Raw genomic sequence first — 22,415 nt, 5'->3', positions numbered from 1 at the left:
AAAATAGGAACGATAGGTAATGAATAAAAAAATAGGTAGTGAAAAAATAGGTAGTGAGTCTGCGTGCAATGTGGAAGGCTGAAAGGCACGGCTGAGCGTGCCAAGGACAGGGATGACATTTGGGTTATTTGGGTGAAGTGGCAGGTGAGTGCTCTGACCTGGCCACAGATCCATCACCCTGGAGCCCAAGCAGCTCATCTCAGTCCGAGAGGCAGAAATACACTCTAGGGACCAGCACTGTGCCAATATTTATTATTTCTCTCATTATTTCTCTCCAAGGCAGTAAGTATCAAATTCTGGTTGTTCACTGGTACCTGCAAGGTTCAGCTGTTTCAGGAACAGCATTCCAAGCAGAAACTATGCAAAGAGATTGGTTTTAGTAGTGTTTTATATTTGTGAGAGATCTGTATTTGATTCTTTGCTTTTCAGACTTTTGAACCCTTCGTTTCGATGTGTGAACCCTTAGTTTTGAGGAGTATTTTCCAACCTTAACAAATCTCTGTGTATCAGATTCCTGGACCATATTTCTTAATGAGCGAAAGACCTTTTTTATATGAAAGACTGTTGACTTCAAAACAAAGTTTACATCCCACAAATTATTGCAAGATCTTAAAATACAGCGGATTAATAATCCTCAAATAACGTGTCGTCTAGAATGCTGTTGTCGCCGATTTTCATGTTGGTTCTCGTCCCGTACCAAATGCATGAGGGTACCGGTGCTGTTTAAGTCCTGCCAGCCGGCGGCGCTGTCACCGTGCGGGCTCTGACCGAGCCCGGTGTTGTGGGGGATCCCCGGGGATGATCCCGGTGCTGCCCGGGCTCTGTCCGCGGCCCTGCCCGGCTCCATTTCGCGAACTGCCCGCGCTCAAGATGGCGCCGGCCGCCCTCAGCCCGCACTGAACATGGCGGTTCGGGCGCGGAGCGGGGTCATAGGCGGAGGAAGGGGAAGTGACGCCCCCCCCCGTCCCGGCGGCGGCGGTGACGGGCACGGCCGGGGCCAGCGGGGCTCCGTGAGGGACAGAGGCCGGGACCGGGAGCTCAGTGAGTGACTGGGGCTGTGCCAGGGCTCCGTGAGAGACCGGGGCGAGCGGGGCTTTCGTGAGGGACCGGGGCTGAGCCGGGGTTCCATGTGGGAGCGGAGCCGAGCCAGAGCTCCGTGAAGGACCGGGGCTGAGCCGGGGTTCCATGAGGGACCGGGGCCGAGCCAGAGCTCCGTGAGGGAGCACGGCTGAGTGAGGCACCTTGAGGGGCTGGGCCGCCGCTGCCCCTCGACCTGACCGCACCGAGCCGGGGCTCCGGGAGGGAGCGGCGCCCGTCCTCGCTGGCCGGCGGGACCGCGCTGAGCCGCGGGCGGTCCAGCCGTGTTTGACGAGGGGAAAGCCTTGTGTTTGATGAGGGGAAAGCCTCGTGTTTCCGGGACAGATAGCACCGGATCTGTTCGAACCTGCCCCCGAGTTTCGTCAGCTGCTCTTGGCGCTTGTGGTGAGGAGAAGAGCAAACAGCTCAAACTGAGCTTACTGCCCTTTGGAGTTTAGAGCTTTGATTTGGGGCTTCAGGCGTTTTTGTTTTGTTTTGTTTCCTAATGGCTGTGTGAGCAGTGTATGAGTTTTAACGAGCTGGGTGTACGGAGTGTTTGGTCACTTAATGCACCTTTCCTTGCAGCTGCAGCATGGCAGAAGCCTCTGTCTCTCCACTGAAGCACTTTGTGCTGGCCAAAAAGACCATCACTGCCATCTTCGACCGGCTGCTGGAGTATGTCACTGAGGGAGCAGCGTTTGTGGAAGGTGAGCTTTCCCCTTCAACACGAGGGCCTTGTGCTTTGTTCTGAGTATATTTTATTGCAGCGTAATGTACCTTATGTTATCTGTTACTGTGCTGTTTGTATAAACGTGCACCTTCAGAAATAGTCACATTTTTCATTTGACACTGGGGATTTTTTCATCTTGTGCTGGAAGGAATGCCTGGCATTGCTGCATACCTGAAAAGCTGATTAACTCCCTTGCATTGGCAGCCTGGTCTCTTTTCCATGAGGGTGAAAGCTTAACCACTCTGGCCTGACACTTCTGTGGCGGTTTCTCTTGCACATAAGGAAGGACAAACAGGTGCTCCCATTTTCCAGCAGGAAGGTGCATCAGTGATGCAATGCAGGGAACCACTGGTCACACCCTCAGAGGGTTTAGCAGCATGGAATGTGTGAGGCCACACAGAGCCGGTTGCTCATCATCCCAATGAGCCCTGTGGGGGCAAGACAGCCCAGCTTTGCTGGTGCATCTATGGGAGGTACTGGCTTTCCTTTCTGAAGGAAGCAGGAGTCCCAAGGAACTGGGCACGTGAGCCCATCAGGCTGTGTTCACAGGGTTAGTGGATCAGAGGTTCGGTTGGCAATTGATATGAAGTGATTTGTGTGGTGATTTCACCTTGCTTGTGGCAGAGCTGTCAAATGATAAGGGCAGGTATCAATGTCTGTAGTGAGGTTTTTCTTGTTTTATCACTAATTAAAATTTGCAGTTGGCATCTTAAGTACTGATTACTTACACCTTGTTCTCTGTATGTGATTGCTTTTATGTTTTTCCTTTCTGTGTGTAGCCACATACAAGAACCCAGAGCTTGACCATATAGCAACAGAAGATGAACTAGCAAAAATACAAGCATATAAAAACAAGCTGGCAGTCATTGGAGAAGTGCTCTCAAGGAGACACATGAAAGTGGCATTTTTTGGCAGGTAATGATCGAAATTGCCAGTTCTTAATGTCTTTTTTTTTTTTGACTTAGGAAGGTCAGAGGTTGTCCTGTTCTCCAGAATGGCTTTTGGGTTTTTTTAAGGTGGTGGTTTTGTTTGTTTTATTATGTTGTTGTTGCTTTTGGGGTTTTTTGGGTTTTTTTTGTTTTGAACTGTTCCTGCTTAGGATTTTTTTTTTTTGTATTTGATTAGAAGTGCTGAAGAACTAAATTTGGAGCTGTTCATGCAACTGAAGAGAAACAGAAATAGTTGTCTGGTTGGTTGTGACATCAGTCTGATAGATCTGTGTGATGATTTTAAGGATAGCAGTAACAATATGGTCTGCTAGTCCACTTTGCTTCAGGGAATTGATTTTTCTGTCTTTACATTTAAACATATTTTTGGAGTGTGAATCTTCATGGTTCTAAAAATTCTGTGATAGTTGGGAAAAACCCGGAGAACAGTGGTCTTGCCTTCATTTTTGCTAAAAGTAGTTTAGTTATTTAAAGAAAAACTGTAAAAAGTTCTGGAATAAAGAAATTAGTTATATTTCCAGCTTGATATTTCAAAAAGTTAGAAGTTGAGTGCAAGCTGTGATGTGTGACGAAAGTTTCCCTTCTGCAAAGGGGAAAAAGTTCTGAGCAGGACAAAAGAGAGCTCAACTCTCCCTCTGGCATTTTGAATAAATTTGTGAACTGTTGTCCAGTGAGCACTGAACTTTTTCTGGAAGTAGTTCAAAAATGAGTAACAGATCATGCTGTTGTGTAATGGTTAAACCTCAGATATTTCTGGGTGAGGGGTGGAGGCTCAGTGCAGAGTAGGACACTGCTGAGGACTTGAAGTTGTTGCAGAAGGGGGAGTTGGTGACCAGTTCCCCTGAATGAGCACTCCCCACTCTCCTGGCTGGAGCTCTGTACCCAAACCAGCCTGTGCTCTGTGGGGCTGGTGCATCCAGTTCAGCACAAAGGTGTGTTCAGTGCTGCTGTGCTCTGCTCAAAGTACTTTTGTTTTCTATCCCTCCAGAACAAGCAGTGGGAAAAGTTCAGTCATTAATGCAATGCTGTGGGACAAGGTACTTCCCAGTGGGATTGGCCATACAACAAACTGCTTCCTCAGTGTGGAAGGGACTGATGGAGATAAGGCTTATCTGATGACAGAAGGATCAGATGAAAAGAAGAGTGTAAAGGTACATTTTTTGGATGATTTCATGCCAATTTTCACAGGAAATTACTCTCTCAAAAGGTCTCTTTTTAAACAGCAGTTTAAAGTCCTACAGAAGCATAAGGCTTGCTCATTCTGCGTTTTAAAGTTCTTGTTTAGGAGGGAAGAGCAAACTAATGAAGGTGCTCTGCTGCACAGTTTTCTGGGGTGTTCTAGAGAAACAACTAACGTGTGTTGTTTCATTGTAACATAGCATGAGTTGTGATTTATTTTTATAGGACTCAGTAAGTCCTGTTACTGATTAAGGATGTGGAATGTGCCCTTCATTTGGACTGATGGTGCTCACCTTAGTGAACTGCATACTCTGATTTGTTAAACCTCTGAGGCAAATTCATGATGATGCTCAGTAGCACACAGTCCAGCCCTGTAGGGAACATCTGTGACTCAACAGAAACTCTTGTCTGAGTTTCAAGGCACAACTTCTTCTTTAGATGCTGGTGAGTTGAAGAGCTTAGAGAAAAAAATCACAGCTATTCACCAGAACAAAGTATGAACTCTGTTACCCTCTTCAAGGTAGATCCTGTCCAAGTTTGCTTGAGAACTGAGTTTGGCTGCTTTGCAGACTTGTTTGAGGTGCACATTCATGTTGGTGTTGTCTTTAATGCTCTCTGCAGACCGTCAATCAGCTGGCTCATGCACTCCACATGGATAAGGATTTGAAGGCTGGCTGTCTCGTCCACGTCTTCTGGCCCAAGTCCAAGTGTGCCCTGCTGAGAGATGATTTGGTTATAGTGGACAGGTATCTCTTCTGTTTTAGTAAATATTTTCTTAAGGATATTAGCCATTACAATGTTTAGAAAAGAGATTGGTTTAGATTCAAAATTCTTGAAAGGCTTTTTTGTTTGAAAGGACAGAGTTTGTTCTTTTTTATGTACTGCTTGTCATCACCCTCCTGATTGTGCCCTTGTAGCAGTTGGAACAGACAAGTATCTTGTGACTGAGCTGAAAAAGGTTTTGGCTGAGGATACTCTACCTTTAAAACAAGCAGTATGGAAGTGTGAATAGGGTTGTTGCAGCAACAACCTTTTGCCCATTTCCTTTCTTGAAATGCTTCAGACTGATCATGTGAAGTATAAACAATGTGGGCTTCATCTTTAAAAGCTTCTGATAGGAGTTGCAGTGCCTGCATACCAAAGTAATGGGTGACCTCAAAATGTGATTTTGGCTATGTCAGCTGTGTGTGCCCTGTGTTAGGCTGGCATTTCCTCTGTGTTGATGTGTTTAAGGAATTCTGGAAGTGGTTGTTTTGTCCATTATTGTCCAATAAATGCCCTTATTTCTGGCCACTACATTATAATCTACAGTAGCTTTTCAAACCTTCAGGTCATCTGTACCTGATGTGTAAATCAATAAATAGTGAATTTGTGAGTAATTCACACAGGTGTCTGTGACTTTTTAAGTATGATTTCTTCAAGAAAACAACACTCAGAATGTATTCTAATAAATTGCGTTGATTTTTGTTCCATCTCGGTCTTGTACTTTGAAATCACTGGGAGTTTGTTGTTATTTCCTTGGGTGCATGATCTTGGATCAGTACAGCCTCTTCTGCTAAAGAGAAAAGAAAAGAGAATATATTCTGAGAGAGCAGGTACTTGAAAAGAGCAAATCATCCTTTCACTGTTAAATTGAGAGAATTTGAACCACTATAATTTAGGTGTTGCAAACATGATTTAATGTTCATATTCCACTTAATTTTTTTTAATGGATAGCACTATAGTTTTAACTTCATTTTGGTTTCTTCTTAAATCTGTGCACAGTTTGCATAGCATATTGCTTTAAATTTGGACTTTATTAATGAAAAAAATACTTTATGTACTATGGTCTCTTCTGATTAAAATTAGGATCTGAGGAGGGGAACCATTGTGTGAGGCTCTCTGGGTTTCTGGTGGACTGCCTGTCACTTCACTTGGCAGTTAATTATATGTGCATACTTACTAATCAGAAATTGCATTTTGGAATGAATAGGTAGTCTAATGATCAAGTGTCTGATAAATTCCAGATGGTAATTGGCTTGTGCAGTGCTTATCTTAAGTTTGTGGTAGGCATCAGCCTTGAGATTCAAACCTCTGTAATTTCTTGCAAGGCCCTTAGGCATTTCCACTCTATTTGTATCAGTTTATAAAAACCAACTGCTTCTTTGTTGTGTGAATAAGCATTTGTGTTTCTTGTTCTCAACAGCCCTGGCACAGATGTCACTACAGAACTGGACAGCTGGATTGATAAGTTCTGCTTGGATGCTGATGTGTTTGTCTTGGTTGCCAATTCTGAATCCACTCTCATGAACACGGTATGATGTACAATGATTTTATGCTCCTTCATTTAAATATTCAGCAGTTCCATAACCAGAGTAGCTGAGATCTTTACAGAAGGTGAATCACTGCACATAGGACTTGGTGGTGGCAGGCAAGAAATAAAGTGTATCCCTCACTAGGGAACAGAGAGCAAAATTTAAATTTCTGACTGACTTGGCTTTCTCTGCCTTGAGTGTCATGATTGTCCTTTCCAGTTCAGTTGTGTTTTTGGTAAATGGATGATGGAGTGCTTGTCTTGACTTACAATTTGTTGGTATTTGTTACCAACAAAAGAAGACACTTGTGGACTGAAGACACTTGTATTATCAAAGAAATTAAGGAGTGTTTAATATCCAGAAATGCTCCATAAGTTCAGTAAAATGCATGAACTGGGTAAAAGGAGTTGAGTTCCTGTCTTGTTCCTCTCTCAGGAGAGGGTGAATTCCCCTGGCACACCTTGTGTTGAGGATGAGTGCTGCAGGTTCCCCTCAGTGGGTTGTGTTTCTTCTGAAGAAGGTGTGAGCAACAAGGTTCTGTGCAGTGTGGAGAGCTGAAGATACTTAAATGTCTGTGTTCTCTAAAGCCTTGTTTCAGGAGAGAGAAGGGTTCTCTGAACCTTGCAGCCTAAATATCGTAGGACTTGTAAGAGGAGGGGAACATTTAAGGTGGCCAGAGCAGCTGTTGCAATAATCAAAATACAAGACCAGAAATTTGGTGTAATTTTGTAGTGGTCTCCAGTTTTGACTAAACTAAGTATTGTGGATGCTGACAATAAAAGGTTTCTAAGTTATTGCAAGTGTGACTGCCAGAATGCAGAGTAATACTACTGAGGGAATTCCTGATGATTTTTATTAAGCCCACTGCAGACAAATCATATGCTCTGGTTTTTCTGAGGATGGTTCTCATCTGAAAGGTGTGAACTTTCTAAACTGTTGAGACAGTTTTTAATAGAATAAAGAACTGAGTGTGCAAAGACAGTATTTCTTTGCATTCTAGCAAATTAGAGTAGTTTAGTAGAAGTATAAGAATTCAAGTTTAAAAACCTTGCATTCCGTTGTCTGAGCTGAGTCCACAAAGAGTCAAATACAAGAGATGTAATTTAGAAGAAAAAGAAAATCCTTAAAACATTCCAGACAAAGAGGATTTGACACAAATGTGACCATATCTTCTCTGTTGTGCACGAGTGACACTTCTAGGTTTTTGGTATGGACAAAACCTGTAAGTTGTTTATATTATGTCTATAACACCGCTGCTGGGGTCTTTTAACTAAAGGAAAAAGAAAAATTATTTCAGTGAACATCTCACTGCTATATAGATAACATAAGTTATCCTGCAGATAAAGCTTTTGACAACTAAAAATTCTCATCCCCCTTAAGCATTGTTTTTGCCTCTTACCATAACAAGTTTGAGAATACTTGGCATTATTCTGCCACACTACCTGAGATTTTTTTGGTGAAAATTTGATTCTTCTACTGTTCCCTCATAAATTCTCCTCAGACCAAGTTCTGATTTCTGCAGCAGTGATCTGGATTGCACATGCTTATTCCCAGCTGATGGAGAATCATGGGTCTCCAGTGCTGTGTCCAGGATATGCTGTGGTGTCCTGCTGGAAAAGTTTATGGCAGCACAGAGATCTCTTCTGTTTCAGCTTTGCTGAGTGGGGACTCCCTCCATCACGACTTACCCATTATGGCTCTGTTAACAGCAATAATGGGTGGTAGGTGCAGCCAGGAGACCTAAATACACTTAATTTTGTTAAATTAAGACATTCCTCAATGAGGTTTTTTTCTGTGTCTCAACCATGTGTCCTCATGCAGGAAATGTTATTTCTCTGTAGCTCAAGCTGATGTTGCCTAGCTGAGGAATAGTTAGATGTTGTATTATCTGAACAGAGAACCAGATTTGACAGGGTTAGCAGGAGCATCTTGGTAGTTCAGGTAAGGGAGACTTCATTGTTTTAGTCAGGCATCAGTAGTTTTTGGACTATTTTTTGGAAGTTTTCTTAGTTTATATTTTTATCAATTTTTAGAGAAAGTTGCAGTGTCTTTGACTAGCACTGGCATCGGTTTTAAGATATTTGATGACTTTTGAACTACCCTAAGCCTGTTATGTGCTGAATATCTCTGGGGTTTTATACTGATGAATTCTTTATAATAAACTTCTAAAAAGCTGGATAAACTTCAGAATCTGTTAGAGAAGAATGCATGACTCTGGTTTGGATGTCTGGGAAATTTTCTGTTTGTGCTTTAATTTTTAGGAGAAACATTTTTTCCATAAAGTGAACGAACGACTTTCCAAGCCAAACATCTTTATCCTCAATAACAGATGGGATGCTTCTGCATCAGAGCCAGAGTACATGGAAGATGTGAGTGAATTGATGGCTCTTACATGGGTTGACAGTTAATTAATATGTATTAATATGGAAACACCAGCTCTGTCTTATTAATACAAGGCTAAGTTATATGGTCAGAAAAAGGAAATAACTATTCCTCATTCAAACCTAAAAGTAACTTGCAATTCAAATGACAGTATATGCAGACAATTAATAAAATGGGAGACTTCTTTAGAACCTTTTTCCTCCACAGTTAAGGTTGTTTTTTAATCTTATTTGTATTACCTTTTGTTTCTGCAGTGATAATGCAGCCTGAGGGCACAGTTTATACATTTATACCTGCATAGAGTAGCTGGGAAGGTGCAGTGTTAGGTGGGAACAGTTTGGATCTTCAGATCTTGCCAACAGCAGCCAGATTGCAGTGAGAATTATTTCTCCATGTCTGGGGAATGAAGAGTTTACCCCAGAAACTGCCTAAGATCTCTGACTTACGTAAATGCAGTTGTACAAGGAGGTATTGCTGTGTCCAGGCCTGTTTAAAGGAGTAAAAGCAGCTGCTGCTTCTGTAGGGTTGGCAGGCATCTGCTCTCAGAGGGTGGCTCAGCATCTGTTTCTGCTCTGATGTTTGATGTGCTCACTCTCAGCTCAGGCTTTGCCTTTGTTCATGAGCTTTGTTCCTTTCCGTAGGTGCGGAGGCAGCACATGGAGCGCTGTCTGACCTTCCTGGTCGATGAGCTCAAAGTTATTGATCCTGTGGAAGCCAGGAATCGCATCTTCTTCGTTTCAGCAAAAGAAGTTCTGAGTGCCAGGACACAAAAGGCCCAAGGAATGCCAGAGAGTGGTGTGTAGCAACTCCTGCTTTTCCTCAAATACAGAAAAACACTATAAAACGTACTAAATACATTTAAGATGCTGTCCCTGCTGTGAGGTACTGCTGTCTCCCTTATAGTGTGTTGTTTCACAGGTGGAGCACTTGCTGATGGATTTCAAACAAGATTCCAAGAATTTCAGCATTTTGAGCAGATATTTGAGGTATTTATGATGGGCTTTCTAAACTGCCTGGTTTTTGTTGTAAAGGTAGCTTTTTTTTATACTTACCTTAATTATACTGAGCATTATCCATATTAGCAAGTGGAGGGGTGTAATGTATTTAAACCATCTGCAGCTTTGCCTTTTCTGTGGGTTCTGTTCATATCCTCTCACCTTCAGTAGCAGGTAGTTGTTGGAAAGGAGAATTATATAAGTGAGGGAAGGGAACAAAACTCTTAGCTCATCTTCTGACATCTCAGGACCAATATAGTCTATGTAAGAAGAAATTATGGTCTTGAAACATATATATCACTTACAGCCATGTGCTGGTGAATGTTTGCAGTAAGAAATTTAGTTTCATCAATGTAAATCTAAAATTATGCTTTCATTTCTAAAGCCAGAGTTTTGAATTTATCACCATTATGTACCTCTTAGCTCTGTTGTTCTGATCATTAACACTCTCCTTGCATCCTCTGTTCTGTACAGAATCCACCCTTCCACCTCACTTTAGCCATATTCATGTCTGGAGTTCAGTTTCTACAGAAATAGGACTGGCTAGACAGTTGAGTGGTTTCTTTATTATAGGATCCATTTACTTGCTAAATTTGATAACTTTAATTAACTAAAGCCATTCTTGGATATCTTAAGAAAGCCTCTTGGGTACCCCTCAATGGTTTTGTATATGAGTATTTAAAAAAAAAGAATCTGCCTCTGAAAAGTCTTTCTTGCATTACAACAAACCCATTTAACCTTAGCAGAACTGAATTATGTAGTGATGTGTGTATATGTGAAAGGCTTTAAAATAATAGCTTGATTTGGTCTTGCATAAGCAAGAAAACATCAGACTAAATTTAATCCTTATCCACACTCTTCTGATAGGAGACTGAAGTGTTGAAATGATGGGTGCAGGGTGCTGGCAGGGCCTGGCTGCATGAGACATGACATTTCTTGTGTCTCTAGCTGTAGTCAAACATGCATGTTTTTTGCAATTTTTGTCCTCAGAACCATAATAGGAAACTTTAAGCCAGCAGGAGAAAAGTGGAAATTGAGCTTCTAAATCAGTTATTGTTCTTTATTGTATTTTGTCATCTGCTGTACCCAAAGCTTTTTTGACAAAATCTCTTATAATTACAGTTAAGCACTCAACACTTAGAATATTTCAGTATGAAGATGGATGATGACTTGTGATGCTGTGAGTGCTCAGCACATCTGTAAATCAGATGTCACAGACTCAAGTTGACCACCACAATGAGAAGTATCTGTCACAGGATCAGAGCCATGACAAGTTTCTGTGGCACAAGGAACAATTCTGTGACAGCACTGCATGGCCTTAAATCAACCTTTTTTCTTTTTTCCCAGTGTGTTACATTTGCTGCACACCTGACTCCAACAGTGAGAGTGGATTCTGTAGTGTTTTTCCTTGCTCAGCTGTGTTTTGTAAAACCATTATTAATGGCTTTGAATAGGGGTGTGATGCCATAATTTAGAGAATGAAAACTGTGCTGAATTAAGATTGCCAAAGCAGTTTAAATTTTGAGCACTTGCTGTTGCAGCCTCTTTCACATTCAGGTTTTTGTGGCAGTTTTCTAAGTTACAGTGGCAGTTTATGTGCTTTTAAAGCAAGGCTGAGACTCAAATGGTTTACCAGGTCTGAAGTTTTCAGACCTAATACTCAAATTACTGTCACCTGAGCTGATAAAGTAGCTGACACCAGCAGGCTGTTGTCACCAGTTCTGCCTGCCAGCTCTGGGCTCTGTATTAATGAGGAATCTCAGACTGCAGGGAGAACTTTCTGTGTGAAATCCTCACTGATCCCATGCCTTGTGCACTGCCAGGCCCTGAGTACAGCCTAAGCACTTTGCATTTACTCCTGCCAGAGGAGCTGCAAGTCCCAGCACTGGGGTTACATTGCAGTGTGTGAAAAGGAAGGGATGAGAGCACAGATGCTTCTGTCTGTCCTCATCAAACACTGACTCCTCCCCTCCCTCAGTCTGTCTTGCCTTTAGCTCCTTGTCCTGTGCAGGTGCCCTCCTCAAACTTCCCAAACTTCTCTCAGTAATCTGTCACCTCTCAGACCTGTCCACATGTGCCTTGTTCCCCCTGCCTGTACCTGCTGGGTTTGCTCCTCCTGGATTCTCTCACCTTGCTTTTGTCATCACTAAAATTGGACAGCTTTTGCCTCTTCTCCATATGGGCTGAGAAGAGGAACTGTTACTTCTCCAGTACTTCCACATTCCTGATTTTAGTATCAGTTCCCTGGTAGGAAAGCCTGTTCATTGCAGGCCTGAAATGAGCTCAGTATAGATAGAATCTTTTTAAAAATAAATCTAGAAACATCCCCCCAGTGCTAGTTAGTTGTGATATGAGAAAAACTTGGACTAATTTTGGAAAGCTTGTAAGGTTTATATAGACTTTAGTGTGAGGGCAAAAATCATTCTGAAACTAGATGAAACATGTTTGTCTACAAAGCACAGGGTGGTTGAAGTTGCTAAAAAAAAAACCTGGTGCAGGCATTACTAGAAACAATTGTAAGCAGTGGGAAAATTAAGATTTTAGAGATTCATGTAGTAGCTTTAAAATGTGATGCTACTATGTCAGCTGTATTGCAACAAAAGAAAGGAGAGAGGCAGTCTTAAAGCATTGAAATCTTGGATCAGTGCTGGATTTTTATACTAGGGAATGATAGAAAGTGGTCAGTGTATTTCCTGAAATTTTACACTGAGGTACACAGAATGCCTTATTAAAACAGCAAAGAAATGCCTGGGCCCTGCCCTGTGTGCAGTAGTGCCTGGAGGATATCCTAGATAAAACCAGCCCCACCATGCCTAAGGCTGGGGTGCTTCTCAAGTTTCTCAGAAGTGCTGGCAGCAGAATTGGTGTGGGAAGCAGTGGAGGAGGGAGGAGGGTGGAAGAGAGCTCCTGGCTGGCAGAGCTGGGGTGAGGCAGCCCTGCAGAGCCTTCCCCAGCTCTGCCCTGGGATGGGATACAGAGCACTGGGCACTGACAGCTCTCCTGTGATGGAAGGTAACTGGTTTTGCTTAGACTGTTGAAACAGTTCATCTTGGTTTCAGTAAAAACTTTTGTACAGACTAACAGCCAAACTGCTGCTGTCCCCCTCTTATCTCTCCCCACTGTTTAACTAACCTTTGTGTTTTTCCTAGTGCTCTAACTTGGATTTTCTGATTGTGTTGTGAGTGATTGTCATCCTTTTACCTACCACGTACTAATGTTGGGAAGACTCTGCTCTGTGCCTAGTCTAGCTCTTACAATGTGCTGATATTTAAAAAACTCTGGCCTTTCATTGCTGATTTCTAGATCTGCTTCGTCGAGGAACAGGGACTGTTTTCTCCATGTTGTTTATTTTGTTTTCATCTATTATTTTTAGATAGCTGAGATTTGTAATTACAGCATATGCTGAGGTAATAGGCAAATTTTCTAAAAGCCATTCAAACCTGTGCCATGAAAGGTGAATCCACAGATGGAGAACAATTTAAAAATCCCATTGATGTGGTTTAAGGAAGTCAGCTGCTTGCTTTCTTCCCCTCAAACACAAGAGTTCTTCAGTCACTGTCCTGTATTTCTGAATTGCTGTTCAATGTTGAAGATTGATTAGAAATTGTATTGTTAGAGCATTTTCTGCTTACTCATTTAACACTTCAGTAATATGTAAACAAACTGATACTTTAAGGACTACTTAAATTTTATTTATCCCATAAGAAAACCCTTGTTTCTTATTCCTAATTGTATATTTTGTTCCTGGATGGTCAGTATTGACATGACAATGTCAAATTCTATTGACAGAGTTACCTCTTGAAAGTAAGACTGTGTAGTGCCACAAATAAAACTCAAGCCAAGCCATATTGCTAGCACTCATATTTGACATTTGTAATTCCAAATAGATGGTTTTGAAAATTTCTTGAAGAGATAGATTTATCCGATGTATTCATCTGAGTTTTCTTTTTTTTTTTCACATTATTAATTTATTTTAAAAGAATGAAAACCGATGCACATTACTGTGAATGGACACGAAGGCAGATTTGCTGCTGTAGATTCATTTAAGATTTCAGTTTCTGTTGTCTTTTAATTTCTTTATACTTTCTCCCTTTTTATTTCCCACTGGTTTAAGTTCATGGTAAAATTGGCAGCATGTGCTTTCTGACAGTGAAATTCCTGATGGTGTTGGCATGGAATTGCAGTAATGTGTTGTGGCTTGGGCCCCTCGCAGGAGTGTATCTCGCAGTCAGCCGTGAAAACCAAGTTTGAACAGCACACTATCAGAGCTAAACAGATAATAGATACTGTGAAAGACATTATGGACACCATAAACGTTGCAGCAGCAGAGAAAAGGTAGGTGGGGTGGAGGACTGGTTGGATTTGGTTTGTCCAGATCATCTGAGGAGCCATTTCTGGGCTGGTGATTTTCTTGGGCCATTACGGACTTTAAAATCCACTTTTTCTGCTTGGTAAGAAACAGACAATTTCCCTGGTATGTCAGTATGTCAGTCTTACCGTTGTTCACTTGCCCACTCAGTTCTGTTCTTGGTCTGTGATTTCTGTACAGGGATCTTGGTTTACTTTGGTGTTCTTTGTTACTGATTTGCAATCTGTGTGTTTTCAAACCTTTTTTTCAATAATAGTTAAAATGTTACGTTTTTCTAGTGATATGCAGCATTTCAGAGATGATGTTTGGGCCTGCTTTACTTTCTTTAACAGTTACAGTGAAGAATAAAAATGGAAGGATGTAGATGCTTTAATTTGCAAGTGATTAGAATACTGTAAGGAATGAGATGAGCCCAAGCTAACAGAGGCTTGGCCTCTGGCCCTTTCCAGATTGCATCCTTAAATATCCTTATTCTCTCTTCACTCATGTAATCCTTTAGTGCTAATGATAGCAGCTCATCTGTTCTGTCTGGTAGCTTCATGTATCCTTTGAGGTTTGCATATGTGTGCAGCTTTTCCTCACTTTTGTTGCCACCTTGTGTCTCTTGTACACAGTGAACTTGCTGTCACGATTAATGCTTCCCATCCATCTCCTTCCTGCCTGTCAATAATGTGTCTTTGTGTTTCAACAGACTTCACTGTGCTGTCAAACACACTCATCCCCCTGAATATGTCAGTTTTTACAGACTGCCTGTTTACATACTGACTTGTCTCACATTGTCAGATCCCATGAAAACATGCTGTGAAGTGTTTGAAAATATTCTGATATTCTGCTTCTTTCTGTCAATTGACTTAACCAGAATGTCTGTGGTGATGCCTCTTAGTTTGAATTGCTATTTGTTGTTTCTGGTGGCCCTTCAAGAGGAAATTGCTCCAGGTTTTCAGGAATTTTTGCTTAGGTCAAGGAATTCTAGAGAGACTTGTTTGTGACAAGGTTGGTTTCTCCCACATCCCCTTTGCTTTGCAGGGTCATCAGGCCCACATCACTGTTAAGGAGTGGTTTAGTGCTGTTTGTCAGCAGAAGTTTGATCAGATTGACCCTTTTTTAAAATCAGGGTAGATGAGTTATTAAAGGCCTCTGATTCCCCACACCTTTTTTAGTTGTAATCCTGCGACAATACAGTGATGACAGCTCTGACTCAAAATGCTGCTTTTGAGTTGTGTTTGCTCAGCACAGCCTTTGAATGGAGCTGCCATGTCCAGCCCTTCTTGGAGCAGGGCCTCTGCTTTGGGCAGCCAGTGTCACTTGGGATTCCCCTGGCTGCTCAGAAACCATCAGCTGATCCTGGTGAAGGGTTTGTTTCTTTCCTGGGGGAATGCATGGTGGTGATGGTGATTTCCTTTCTGCTGGGTTAGAGTCCAGTCCATGGAAGAGAGAGAAGATCAGAAGGACAGGCTGGACTTTGTGAGAAACCAGCTGAACATTTTGACAGAAGACACCAAGGAAAAGATCAAACGCGTTACTGAGGAAGTCGAAAACAAAGTAAGTCAAGGCAGTGGGAACAACTCCTCAGATCCAGGTGTTGCCTCCTCTCTCAGGCAGCTCCTTTTGCAGTCCACTCATCTCAGGAAATATGTTTGAAATGTCAGAACACTTCTTTTTCAATTAAAAAGAAAAGAAAAAACAAAAGCTTAAAATACCAATCTTTCCTGAGTGTCAGATGATTGAATGATTTCTTGGGACAGTTCATGCAGTTGTCTGTTCTCACTGTCTGGAAAAGGTAGCAGAAACATTTTATGCATTTCCTGTGTTCTTCCAGGTCTCCTCTGCTATGACTGATGAGATTTGCCGGCTTTCAGTTTTAGTTGATGAATTTTATTCTGATTTCCACCCTTCTCCTCAAGTATTGAAGCTCTATAAGACAGTAAGTTTTTTTGAATGGTTTGAAGCCAGACTCTTTGTCTTTCCCTTAATTTCTACTTCTGTGTTTTCATAAATTGCTTAGATTTTATGTGACTTTGAGCAATCCAGGATTTTTGCTTGCTGACATGTGCATATCTCTTCCCAAAACTGAAAAAGGTTGAAAATATTTTCTGCTTTGTTTTTGGAAAGAAATTAATTTTTTCAACATGTTTTTAGTAGTAGAATGGTTCCTAATTTCAAGTTTTCACTTCCAGCAAATAAGACTTTGCATAAATAATTTTCTTTACTCCTAAAATCAAATAGATCCAAAAATAAAATAAGCTTGCAAATACTCAACACTTCTAATAAAAACTGGTTTGGGGGTTTTTAATTTTAGAAATTCCTTCTCAAACTTAGTGCTTTAAGTTAAAGCACATATACCTACGTTTGCATCTTGTGCTGATAGCGCTGCCTGCCATAGCTGCCCCCTGGAGTCACAGAATGTTCTGAGGTGGAAGGGACTCACAAGGATCACTGAGTCCAGCTCTTACACAAATGGCTCATATGGGGATCAAACCCACAACTTTGGTGGTAACAGCACCACACTCCAACCAGCTGAGCTCATCTCAGGCTGTTCCAGCCTGGCTGATCACCTGGAGTGCTGCATTTTCAGGACAATCCGTGCTGGTTCACCTCAGCAGAGCATCCTGGGCAGGCCCCCGTGGGAGTTGGTGGGATGGGTTTGTCCCTGTGCAGAGCAGTGGAATTGGCTCCCATCAAATGACACAGTAAGGGCTTTGCAGGGCTGTAGGTAGTGGTTTGCTTTTCACTGTCACAGTGAAAGTACAGACTTCTGTGCCTTTTAATGTTTACAGTCCTAGGGAAATCTTTCCTGTGTCTCTTTAGTTAGGTTTTCAGTCCCAGTGTGCAGTTGGAAAACATGGTATTTCCATGGAAACATGCTTTTCTTCCCACTGTAAATAACAGTTCTTAGTATGTAACATATTCCTGCCCCATATAATGTAACTGATAGGCTAAACACAAAGTGATGGGCTTGTGTTCTTTGTGGCACTTCAGGAACTGAACAAACACATAGAAGATGGTTTGGGGAAGAACCTGGCTGAGCGCTGCTCCACTGAAGTCAACCAGTCAATGCACCAGTCCCAGCAGGAGATGATTGGTAGGAGGAGGGAGGAGGAATGGTAACACTTCACATTTAAAGGAACACAATCTAAGAAAATTCAGTTTTAAAAGAATTTTCCTTCTGATCATGCTTAACATTGATGCTATAAAGGGTAAAAGAAAAGCCATGATAGACCAGGACTGTGTTTAGCTCAGTCCCCTGTTTCTGATACTAACCAGTAACAGATGCTGGGGGAGAAGAACAGTGAACCAGGGTAAATGTAGCAATCCCTGTCCATTTGATGGACTTCTGAGCTGGTACACTGCATCTGGAGTAATGGCTTAAGCAAGTAGTCATGGACCTGTCCTTTGGAAGCTCATCTAATCCTTTTATAAACCCATTTAAAATTTGCCTTCAACGTCAGACACACCAAATACACTAATTGTTAGAAAATGTTCCTGCAGTATAGTGCTCTCCCTAGAGCAGACCCAGAAAGCAAAACACTTTATTTCACAAAGGATTTGTACACTCCCCCCCTTTTTTTTTTGTTTCTTTTTAAGTAGTAACTTTATTGCACATCCATCTCTATTGGTCTGTTCCTGGTAATGAAAGATTCAGAGTGAGATCATGAAATTACATGAACTTTTCCATCCTCTTATGTACTAATATTGCCTTTTCTGTGTGGCACCATGGAACTGATGGATAAATTAAATTTTTTTCTTACTCCATCCCTATCTTTTGATCAGTGGTAGAGGTCTTTCAGTTTATTTGAGCCTTTTTTTCCAGCAGTGAGTTGATTTTCATGACTGTTTTCTTGTATTGGAGCAATAAATTCCCTGCTCTGTTAGGGTCAATCCTGCTGAAGTGCCACTGATTTTACAAATAAATAAATAATGAACTGACCATTTTAGATTCTCTGAATTGATAAAGCTGGTCAGCAGTGCAGAGATACTGTTTGTGAATATGCTCTTCTTCTAATGGTAACTCATCTTTACTGTTTGTTCTTATTTCTAGAAAATCTGAAACCATTGTTGCCTTCTAGTGTTCAGGATCAGCTCCACTTGCTAATTCCATGCAGGAAGTTTGATCTTAGCTATGATCTAAACTGTCATAGCCTGTGTGCAGATTTTCAAGAGGATATCATGTTCCACTTTTCTTTGGGATGGACTTCTCTTGTAAACCGTTTCTTGGGTCTTAAACAAGCTCAGAAAGTACTCCAGGGATTAACAGATCCAAACCTACATGTGAGTCCTTCAGAGCTTGGACTGCTTTGTTTTACCTTGATGAGAATATATTGATTTTTCCTCTGTGCCAATGCTATTTACACGCTTCCTGCTGCCTTTCCCTAGATCCATTGTGTGAAATATTTTTGGTGTGGGTTGTTTTTATTGGATTATATTCAGGGTTAGAATGGAACTGAAAACCTCTTTTAAACTTTCTGCAGCTGTTACACAAGTTGGTTTTCCTTTGGCTTGAACCCTTTGAGTAGCCTATTCCATTTGTAATATTTGGATCTTTAGGTCAGAACCAGCCCTACGCAGACCCTTTTTCTCTCCTCAGGAGTTTTGTGCAGATTTCACTGCTGAAGGCTTTCCTTCAAGTAAACCAAAACCTGAATATATGAAAATAAAGCCCATCTGTGTAGCTCCCTGATGCTTTTGACTCAGGCTGCCCTGTTCCCATTCTAGATCCCTCGTCCTTTAGCCAGCACCCCGTCTGCCGCCTTAACTCCCGACAGCGCGCCCCAGGAGGAGTTCATGGTTCCCTTGGTGTTGAGTTTGGCCTCGCTGACATCCCGGACCTCCATGAGCATCATCATTGTTGGTGGAGTGGCAAGTAGCACTTTTCCTGCTGGAAGGGTGGCAGAGGCTGAGCTGCTCTGTCCTGCCTGGGGTGTAACACAGAGCGTGCCATGCACTTGATACTGGGCCAGATGAGCATGTGCAGTGCCCTGGATACTCACAGTCAGTTCACAGTGAGAAACCAGGCTAATCACTGTGAGGATAGCTGGGTGTATTCTGTGCCAGAAGTCTGTGTTCAATGCCTGAATTAAATGGTGATCTGATGGTACCTCCTTCACTTTGAATTTAGTTGGAGCTTTGCTTCTTCATGAAGAGCATCAAGCTTCTGTAACCTGCACATTCTCTGTGCCATTGGGGACCAGCTCATGTGAATGTAGCTGTATTGCTCTGCAGTAATAATATGGAAAACATTTATTTTCTTAAACAAATCCAGTGAAAGAGCTGTGGAGATGATTTTTTAAAAAATGGGCGAAGTTAGCTTTTATTCCATAGATCACCTTATTTAAGCTAATGAAGATTTTGTTTTCCAGATTTGGAAAACTGTAGGCTGGAAGCTGATCTCGCTGTCGCTGAGCATGTACGGGCTGCTGTACCTGTATGAGAGGCTGACCTGGACCACGCGGGCCAAGGAGAGAGCCTTCAAGCAGCAGTTTGTCAACTACGCCACCGAGAAGCTGCAGATGATCGTCAGCCTCACCAGCGCCAACTGCAGCCACCAGGTGCAGCAGTAAGTGTCACACGGGCTGGCCCTCACTGCCACAGGCATTGTGGGGTTTGTGAGGTCCCCAGAGATGAGAATTTGGCTCCATGTTCTCAGAAGGCTGATTTATTATTTTATATTAAAAGAAATTACATGCTAAAACTGTACTATAGAAAGAGAAAGGATACATCAGAAGGCTAAACCAGAATGAGAATGAAAGCTCGTGACTGACTCCTTAGAGTCTGACACAGCTGAGGGTGATTGGTCATTAATTAAAAACAATTCACATGGAACCAATCAGAAATGCACCTGTTGGTAAATGATCTCCAGACCACATTCCAAAGCAATCAGATAATTATTGTGTACATTTCTTTTCTGAGGCTTCTCAGCTTCTCAGGAGAAAAAATCCTGGCAAAGGGATTTTTCAGGAAATATCATCATGGTGACAGGCCATTGTCACTGGCCCTGCCTGATGGCACCTCTAGTGTCACTTGGCACTTAGTGGGAGGGGGTTTGAGGAGAGTCTAAAATGCCACCTGAAAAGGCCAATACTTGCATCTGTGTGTGGTACTGTGAAGATGGTGGCTCTTTGTCCAGCACCTTACAGTAGAGACATGAGAGATCATTTTAGTGGAGGCTGAGTTGCTCTGCCTTTGGAGTCCCTGGAAGGTTGAGCAGAGCTTCTGCCCCAGGGGCTGCTATGGGCAGGTTCTGAGCAGCCAATTCTGGCTCTTCTGCACTGCAGGAGATTATTTTCACTCACCTTTCTGAACTATTCCCTGAGCTACACAGGAGAGAGAGGTGTTCTGCACCCTGGGGGCTAGAGGGTGCTTTAGCAGCCCTAATTTTCTGAAATAATAATTCAGTCAAAATACAGTTTCAAGAAGAAGCTGAGGAAGGCAATCAACCAGACATTACTTAGCAGAAACAGGTGGGAAAGTGTTTTGCAAAGAGAAAAAAAAAAAGGAATAGTAAAAAGTTTTGCTTCAGTAGAGGAAATAGGTCCATCCCTGTGTCTAGCAGCCCTGAGGACATGGAAGAGCTGCACTCAAACCAGTGCTGCAGTTGAGAGGAGAGGGTGCTTCATCTCCTGCATGAGAGCTTGGGTGCTGGGCCCAGGCTGGTTACTGGGTTTGTTTTCCCTTTGTGTGAGGTTGGGTGGGCAGGTGTGGAGCGCTCCTCACCTGCACAGGGCTCACGTTCCTGTGAGCAGGGCTCAGTGTGGCACAGGGCATTGAGCTTGCCAGTGTGGGGCTGCTCTGGCACCTCCTGCCACAGCCAGAGCCCCATCTCACACCTGCACCTGGAAATGGCCAGGCATGGACTGAGGTGCATTTGGTGTGTTGAGGGTTTCTTTTTCTAGTTTAAAAAGTACCCAGTTCTCCTGCTTTCTGCTATTCTGTACTCCCATACAGAAGGTTTGATTCCTGTGTTCTGCACACTGCAATGCCATGAGATTTTCTTTTTTTTTAGCATTAACTTCTGTAAATCATGATTATAAACTTGTTCTCACCTTAGGGAAATGGCCACTACTTTTGCTCGGCTCTGTCAGCAAGTGGATATTACTGAGAAAAACCTGGAAAAAGAAATAGCTAGGCTTTCCAAAGAAATAGATCAGCTGGAGAGCATACAAAGCACCTCCAAGCAGCTGAGGTAAGTCTTGGTGTGGCTGGCCACAAGCATCTCTTAGCCCTGCTGACTCCAGAGTGATCTGTGCTTGTGTCAGACTGGAATTGAACTAGGTTAGTTCAGGTGCAGGAGGAGATGCAAAGATACCCTGAACAACTCTGGGTATGTTAAATAAATGTATGCTGCTGCCTCAGTGAATCAGCTAACCTCCAAAAATACTATTTCTTAGATCATCTTTACCCTTGTCTCTCTTAAGTGGGGGAGACAGGTGTTTCAGCAGAATTTGAGTCTCCTGTTGGTAACTTGAGGGTGGCACCTTCCCAAGCCCCTCCCCAGAGCAGAGCAGGAGAGCAGCTGTGCTCTTTTGAGTCATCAGTGCAGTACTGGTGGTGCCAGTGGTAGGTGTTTGCAGAGGAGGAGCTTCCAGCAGTTGGTGGTTCAGGGCTTGGAAGGAGCCTCAGCTGTACTTTCCTGTCCTTCCCACCTGCTGAAAGGCTGCTGCCTGCTGGCCTCGGGCATCCACCCCTGATGGTGAACGTCTGCCCCCACACACTCCTTCTAAAAACCTGCATTTACATTATCTTAGTGTTGGGGGTGTGAGTAGATGAATAGAAATAAAACACTGATACTGATCCTGCCTTTGGGATGTTCAGGCACTGAAGTAAATCCCTTGCTTTTGTTTGTTTTACAGAAATAAAGCCATTCACCTCGAGAACGAACTAGATCGCTTCACAAAACATTTTCTTCAAAAGAGTAAATAAAACATCATTGTGAACCTTCCCGGTGCTCCTTTGTAGGGCAAAGTAGGAATTTTACAGGTGACACTTGTATTCTATGAAAATGATTTATATTTTTAATGTTACTCTGGTGACAGTTGTTGTAAAACTTGGACTCTGATGGTGAACCAAACGGTAGAGCTGTGGTACTCTTGAGTGTTATGTTCATTTTGCAGATTTTGGGTTAAAAATTACCTTTAAACACTAAATTTTTTGGGCACTTGACAATAAAACCCCAAATCCTCACTGGTTTTCATAAGTATGTAGCAGTGGCAAGTCTCTCTTCCTGGCATCCAGGACCTCAGACAGGGAAAGAGCTTAGCCCAGTCTCCTGCTTTCAGCTGCTTAGGAATTGTCCAGGGCTGGAGGGTGCTGGTTTTCCATGTGGATGTGACTTTGTTTAGTGAAGGGAAGTACAAACTCTGGCATGGGAAAGAAGTCCTGAGATGTTCAGAAAGGAGGTGCCAGTGTGTTGGGCAGCAGTTCCTCTTGAAAGGCAGCAAAGGTGAG

The 22,415-nt window shown here is 42.5% G+C and overlaps 1 protein-coding gene across 1 annotated transcript; it reads left to right on the top strand.

Moving 5' to 3' along the window:
* The first annotated feature begins 957 nt into the window (after window positions 1–957).
* MFN1 (mitofusin 1) lies at window positions 958–21,908 on the top strand. The gene is made up of 18 exons (XM_054282474.1): window positions 958–1,041; window positions 1,663–1,784; window positions 2,587–2,722; window positions 3,743–3,905; window positions 4,555–4,679; window positions 6,119–6,227; window positions 8,489–8,596; window positions 9,251–9,404; window positions 9,528–9,595; window positions 13,818–13,939; window positions 15,389–15,515; window positions 15,793–15,897; window positions 16,953–17,055; window positions 18,013–18,242; window positions 18,687–18,830; window positions 19,331–19,527; window positions 21,019–21,153; window positions 21,821–21,908. Exons 2-18 carry the CDS (start codon window positions 1,670–1,672, stop codon window positions 21,888–21,890), a joined length of 2,211 nt encoding a protein of 736 aa, XP_054138449.1. The 5' UTR covers window positions 958–1,041; window positions 1,663–1,669; the 3' UTR covers window positions 21,891–21,908.
* Window positions 21,909–22,415: the final 507 nt, after the last annotated feature.

This window comes from Melozone crissalis, unplaced genomic scaffold (assembly GCF_028551555.1).
Source record: "Melozone crissalis strain CALT ecotype California unplaced genomic scaffold, PUWL_Pcris_2 ptg000034l_1, whole genome shotgun sequence".
NCBI lineage: Eukaryota > Metazoa > Chordata > Aves > Passeriformes > Passerellidae > Melozone > Melozone crissalis.
This window is presented reverse-complemented; position numbering and strand designations above follow the sequence as displayed.

Coding starts and splice junctions, on each gene's coding strand:
- MFN1 (XM_054282474.1), top strand. CDS start 1,670: ATGGCAGAAGCCTCTGTCTCTCCACTGAAGCACTTTGTGCTGGCCAAA. Junction 2,723..3,742: donor AAAGTGGCATTTTTTGGCAG/GTAATGATCGAA, acceptor CTATCCCTCCAG/AACAAGCAGTGGGAAAAGTT. Junction 18,831..19,330: donor TCATCATTGTTGGTGGAGTG/GCAAGTAGCACT, acceptor TTTGTTTTCCAG/ATTTGGAAAACTGTAGGCTG.